This window comes from Sinocyclocheilus grahami, unplaced genomic scaffold (assembly GCF_001515645.1).
Source record: "Sinocyclocheilus grahami isolate Dianchi unplaced genomic scaffold, SAMN03320097.WGS_v1.1 scaffold5615.1, whole genome shotgun sequence".
Lineage (NCBI taxonomy): Eukaryota > Metazoa > Chordata > Actinopteri > Cypriniformes > Cyprinidae > Sinocyclocheilus > Sinocyclocheilus grahami.
Window position 1 is genome coordinate 4398 of NW_015510257.1, and position 2157 is coordinate 6554.

Here is a 2157-nt window from a genome sequence, read left to right on the forward strand (position 1 = left end):
GCTCATGAAAAATAGGGGCAAAAACAAAAGTGTTGCGTTTATAATATATATATATATAAAATTACATTTAAAATGCTTTTATATCGTGAACTGAAATCAGACTACTTGTCAGATATCAGAACATTCACACATTTCTTATACTGGTATAAAAACAAGTAGAATAAAGACGACAAAATGACACCAACATGGAAGTAGTGAATTTATTGATGTTTCCCACCTGTAACCAAGAAGCCATTTCTACTGGATTCAATCATATTTTACTTCTAATATATGGACGTTGTATTATTTTCCCCTCACCCCTTCTACCATTTCCACAATCAAGCAGGCAATGACAAGGTCCAAGATTGGAGCCATTTAGGTGCATAGTGAAAGTCACATACAGAAATACTGTCACAGGAAGAGGGAAAAAAAATTGAAAATAAAAGAAGAGAACCAACTTAAAAATATATATCATAACATCTCATATAAGAACAATGCACACCACAGGTTGTCCTTGATAAAAGCCATGATTGCAACATCAACTATACAGGCATACAAAGACATCGCTAAGCAGGGGGAAGACTCAGAGAGAGAAAAAAATGATTAATTTTTTTTCCTTGCCTTCCATCGTAGTGGACAGGCAAAACAATTCTTGCACTTGCCTTGGCCTCCAGCTGCATAACTTTAGTGCGTTGGTTTACAAGGGTATGTCCTTGTGGGACTTATGTAGTAATATATCATAGTAGTATAATTACAGATGACTCCAGTAACGTATTTATGCTCTCTTTGATGTGTGCCACATGATCAAATTCTCCATGACAGTTCTCATTAGGCAGCTATTAAATGAAAATGCAGTAACAACTGTGATAAGCTTAAGCTGAATGCAACATTTTATCAGGCCAGATTTACTATAAAAAGGGAGTGTTGGAGTGTAACTGCATGAAAAATAACATTCATTGAGTAAAATCCGAGTAAAGAGATTTTAGTGTGATATGGGAGTCTGGAGGCCCCTAACCTTGTGGCCCTTCAAACCAATCCACACTGATCATCTGCAGGGGCCACACCGTTTATTGATTCAAGCATATGACACCATAACCAAAAGATAAAAATAAATGACGTGGTAATGTTACAGAAATCGTGCACCTCTACATTCACAATCAGCCAAAAATTCTGGCAGGCCGTCACGCCATTCAGTTCGAACCTTACACAGGCGATGGTATCAGATGTTTGGACCGGGAATATCAATCTCAAAGTTTAAACCTGTAACCCAGCAAAGATTTAAGCTCTGGAAAAAAAAAATATGACTATGAATAAATTTACCATCTACTTTTTCTATTTACGTATATTGTGTGTTTTTAATAATTACAAAGTAAATGAATGAATGATTTTCTTTTCATATTTTCTGATTCACTATACATTTAAGTCGTTACAAATAACCTTCATATACAAGCAATCTATTTAAAAGAAGTATATCCGGCGGCCAGCGATGGTGTAGATAAACTGCGGTCTCATATTGATTGATTTGGCTTTGCTGTACCTCTATAGACTAGATTTGAACACAACTTTATAAAATCAACATTTAAAATAACATTACAATACGTTCCCATTTCAATTACGGAAAATCAATTCCAGGCTAATTTGCCGAATCATGTTCTCCTGATTTAAAACCATTGACTTTCAAATAAAAAAAAGTTACAAGAGCATAAAATCGCGCTCCATGGTACAACAGTAGCAGTATTAGAAGTAGTAGTATTAATAAAGCATTGTTTTTTGTTTTCTTGAAATGAAGCAGAATATGCATTTCAAATGCATGAAATGATTTGAGAGCAGTTTTAGAATTGGTCAGTAGCATGTTCACCCCTCTCTAGCTCCACAGCGCCGCTAAACCTGCATCTGCTCCAGGTATTTGTAGGTGGGGTTTTCGTAGCCGTGGTTCTGCATCTTGCTCAGATGACGTTCTTCTGGAGTTAGCATAGGATCAACCTGAAACACAAGAGGAAGATTTAAGATCTCAGCACCTCCAAAAAAGGATAAACAATTGACTATCAAAAAGTTTGGGGTCGGTAAGATTTTTTCTAATGCTTTTGAAAGAAGTCTCTTCCTAAGACTGCATTTATTTGATCAAAAAAATATAGTAAAATCAGTAATATTGTGAAATATTATTACAATTTAAAAGAA

General features: G+C 35.2%; 1 protein-coding gene across 2 annotated transcripts in view; it reads right to left on the minus strand.

Moving 5' to 3' along the window:
• Window positions 1–186: 186 nt before the first annotated feature.
• Window positions 187–2157, minus strand: part of LOC107577283 (amyloid-like protein 2) — a 7527-nt gene continuing 5556 nt past the window's right edge. For both annotated transcript variants that reach the window (XM_016263377.1, XM_016263376.1), the window contains one exon: window positions 187–1962. In XM_016263377.1, the coding sequence (XP_016118863.1) occupies window positions 1861–1962 (102 nt within the window). In that variant the 3' untranslated portion in view covers window positions 187–1860. The remainder of the gene's footprint in view (window positions 1963–2157) is intronic.